The 3,932-nt window shown below is 26.7% G+C and overlaps 2 protein-coding genes across 2 annotated transcripts; both read left to right on the plus strand.

Annotated features, from left to right (window-relative positions):
- The first annotated feature begins 1,060 nt into the window (after nucleotides 1-1,060).
- LOC112599873 (zinc finger MYM-type protein 5-like) lies at nucleotides 1,061-1,793 on the plus strand. The gene is made up of 2 exons (XM_025346955.1): nucleotides 1,061-1,165; nucleotides 1,263-1,793. The coding sequence occupies exons 1-2, from the start codon at nucleotides 1,061-1,063 to the stop codon at nucleotides 1,791-1,793; spliced, it is 636 nt and encodes a 211-aa protein (XP_025202740.1).
- A 1,120-nt stretch (nucleotides 1,794-2,913) lies between these two features.
- On the plus strand, nucleotides 2,914-3,567 carry LOC112599883 (zinc finger MYM-type protein 1-like). Its single transcript, XM_025346961.1, has one exon. It carries the CDS (start codon nucleotides 2,914-2,916, stop codon nucleotides 3,565-3,567), a length of 654 nt encoding a protein of 217 aa, XP_025202746.1.
- The last annotated feature ends 365 nt before the right edge of the window (nucleotides 3,568-3,932 follow it).

The raw sequence follows: 3,932 nt of genomic DNA on the forward strand, positions 1-3,932 counted from the left end.
TTTTAACAGCATTAATTTTTTTTTCTATGTAAGAATTATTTGAATGAACAATTTAAAAATTTGTATTATTTTAAATTTGATTTTTCTTGTCTATATTTAAAAGTAAAATACTTTTCATTAAAAATCAATGTTATAATATGTTGTATAGCAGGGGTCGGCAATTAAATTATATGGAGGTCCAAAAAATCAAAAAAAAAAAAAAAATTTCGAGGGCCAGTAAAAACTAACAACTTAGATATTAGCAAATAATTGTTGTGTTGTCGCAACTATTATTGTAAATAGCAATAAACGATAAACACCATCGTAATCTCTAAATACATCATAAAATAGATAAAATATAATATATTATGTGTGGAAAACCAGCATTATTAAAAAATATATTTTTTGTGGTCCAATTATTTTTTTTTCGCGGGCCACCTATTGCCAACCACTGGTGTATAGATTCAGTGTTGTAAAGAATACTTTTAAAAAGTATTTTTGAGTAAATACTTAACATTTTTTTTTAAATATTTAAAATATTAATCAAATAATTTTACTGTAAAATATTCTTAATACTCTTGGTTTTATTTTGTAGGTTTGTAATTAACTTAACATAGTATATTATTAGGTATGTAATATATTATATTAATGAGTTTATTTATTAAATTATATCCAAGGTTATTGCTGATAATATTAGTTTTTTGCTTGTTATATTTTCTCCATCTATACTCAACTGAAACACAATTGTAATGACTAGTGGAAAACAATGTTTTTCCATCCAATTTTGAAGAACTTTTGTTAAATAAAACGGAAAATCATTTGTGGTTTAAGCTGTATTTTGGTACTATATGCTTCTTATTGTAGTACAGAATATAACTAAATATTACCTCAATTCATAAATGTTATTAATTATTCAATATTTCATAATTTTTACATATATTACAGCAGTCAATATAGTATTAATTTAACAATTTACAATTATCAATGATACTACATACTGTTCATACAAATATATTTTTCGTTTCATTCAGAATCTAAAACTGATTTTTATTAAAAAATATTTTTAAATTTAAGAACGAAAATGTCAAAGCGACCTCCAGGTTCGTTTTTTCGTGATAGGAAGAAGAAGATAGAAGCTGAAAAGTTAGAATTAGCAAAACAGTGGGAAAAAAACGCGGAAAAACTGGTTAAAATGTGAAGTTGTGGAAAAGACTGACAATTCTTTAGATGTTGAGGTCAATAAAGTAAACATTGAACAAAAGGAAAATTAAATAAATCTTAAGTCTGACGGTTCTTTAGATGTTGATGGCAACGAAATAAATATTGAACAAAATGAAAAAGAAATAAATAAGAATACTTTTGAAGTATCTTTAGAATCTCAAAATAAGTATGAACATTTTAAAGTCACTAATTTTTCTGAAATTTTGTTTGACAATCCTCGTTCTTGGTATCCTATTAACGATAAACTGCGTAGTATACTTATTCTTCATGGACCAAATCGTGGGATAACAGCACCTAAACCATTCAAAAATCATTGGTTTTTAAAACAAATGAATAACGGTGAAAAGTGTGATAGAACATGGATGATATATTCTGAACCCAATGAAACTATTTTTTGTTTTTGTTGTATTTTATTTGGAACCAAATCAAGTGCCTTAATAGATCCTAAACAAGGTTTTACAAACTGGAAAAAAATGGAACGTTTAAGGGAACATGAAAATTCTTCAGACCACGTTAAAAATTTCCTCGAATGGAAAATTTTTGAAAAAAAATTAAAAAATGGTGGAGCTATTGATGACTGTTTACAAAATTAAATTAAATCACAAGAAGCAAAATGGAGACACATTTTAAAAGCAATTTTGAATGCAATATTGTACTGTGCCAACAACAATTTAGGATTGAGGGGACATTCAGACATACCTGGGAGTCCATCCGCAGGTCATTTTCTTAATTTGTTAAGTTTAATAAGTAAATATGATCTTATATTAAAAGAACACACTGAATCACATAAAAAAAGTTCTATAAATTACTTTTCTCATCAAATTCAAGATGAGTTTATAGCTTTATTGTCTAAAAGAGTTCGAAATGAAATCATACATCAAATTAAATCTGCTAAATATTATACAATAATGTTTGATTACAAGCCAGATGTGTCAAGAACAGAGCAAATGAGTCAAGTTATTAGATACGTTCGTGTCACTGGTAGTAAAGTAATTGTAGAAGAAAGTTTCTTAGGCTTTATAGAATCTCATGAAAAAACTGGTAGTGGTTTGACTACTGAAATATTACATCAGATATCTCAAGATGGTTTGGATATTAATAATTGTAGGGGCCAAGCATATGACAACGGATCAAATATGGCAGGGAAGGGTTCAAGCAAAAATTTTAGAAAAAAATAACTTAGCAACATTAATACCTTGTACGGCACATTGTTTAAATTTAGCAGGTGTAAATGCTGTAGGATCAAATAAACAAATGCAACTATTGTTCGGTAAAATTCAACAACTATTTAATTTTTTTTTCTGGTTCTACTTTACGTTGGGAAATATTGATGAAATCATTGAAAGTAACTCTTAAACCATTTTCCGATACTAGATGGTCCTCTAAAGCTGCTGCAGTTAAGGCCCTTTACAAACAATTACCTGAAGTGAAATGTGCTTTGATTAATATTATTGAAAATGGAAACCTTGATTCAAAACATATTGCGAAAAATTTACTTAATTTAGTGGATCACGAATTTATTTGCTTATTAACGGTTTGGAATTCTATACTTTAAAGTATTGATTGTGTAAATATATTTCTTCAAAAAAAAAAAAAACAATTACGGTATGTCAAGCATCAAAAATGATTCATGGATTAATTAAAGAAATAACTGACTTAAGAAATAATAGAATTCAAATATTATTCCAAGACGCTGAACAAATTAGTATAAAAATGAATATTTCTCCTTCGTTTCCAGAAAAAAGGAAAAAAAGAGCAAAAAAAATGGATATTGATGAATCTGCTGATGAATGGGACATTTCTGCTAAAAACAATTGCATAATTAATTTGAAAAATGTCTGTGATGTTTTGCTTACACACTTCGGTTGGAGATTTGAAACATTAAATAATGTATCTTCAGATTTTAGTTTTTTGACTGGATCTGAACTATTCGAAAAAGATACAGATGAATTAGTCAAAGCAGCAGCTGGTTTAGCCTTAAAATATAATAAAGACTTAAATGTTTCAGAATTAACAGAAGAAATAATACATTTTAAACATCATGCCATAAGTGCATTACCTAGTATCAAAAATACATCACCATTAGAACTGTTAGAGTTTATTTTTGAGTATTCCATGACAAATATTTTTTCAAATATTTGCATAGCACTTCGACTTTATTTAACATTGCCATGTACAACAGCCACGTGTGAACGAAGTTTCAGCAAACTGAAACTAATAAAAACGTATTTACGCTCCACAATAAATCAAACAAAACTAACTAATCTTGCATTATTGTCTATTGAAAAAGAAATATCAAACTCAATTGATTTCGATTCAGTTATAAACGACTTCGCTGAGGTAAAAGCCAGAAAAATTAAATTTTAAATTTTTTTAAGTATGTAAAGATTGTGTATTGAAATTAATTATTTGTACATGAACAATTTTTTAAATTAAAAGGTTCTTTCATTGAATTAAACAAGTTTATTATTAATATATTTAATAGTTAGCAAATAGCAATGTAAAAATCAGAATAACTTTTATTTAGTTTAATTATTGTAACATAAGCAATAACATGATTCTATGAGTAAGAACTAGCTTGATATTTTTAACTTTGTTAGTTAACATTAATATGTGTTTAAAAGTTAATAAGAATGTAGTACGTTTGTAATTTGAATTCCAGTTATTAGAAAACAATCGTAGGGAAAGATATTTTAGTCTTGGTCTATGATTGGGCGTAATTTTAATATTTT

Source organism: Melanaphis sacchari, unplaced genomic scaffold (genome assembly GCF_002803265.2).
Source record: "Melanaphis sacchari strain LSU unplaced genomic scaffold, SCAv2.0 Contig0_pilon_pilon, whole genome shotgun sequence".
NCBI classification, from domain to species: Eukaryota; Metazoa; Arthropoda; class Insecta; order Hemiptera; family Aphididae; genus Melanaphis; species Melanaphis sacchari.

Coding starts and splice junctions, on each gene's coding strand:
- LOC112599873 (XM_025346955.1), top strand. CDS start 1,061: ATGTCAAAGCGACCTCCAGGTTCGTTTTTTCGTGATAGGAAGAAGAAG. Junction 1,166..1,262: donor AAAAAAACGCGGAAAAACTG/GTTAAAATGTGA, acceptor ATAAATCTTAAG/TCTGACGGTTCTTTAGATGT.
- LOC112599883 (XM_025346961.1), top strand. CDS start 2,914: ATGAATATTTCTCCTTCGTTTCCAGAAAAAAGGAAAAAAAGAGCAAAA.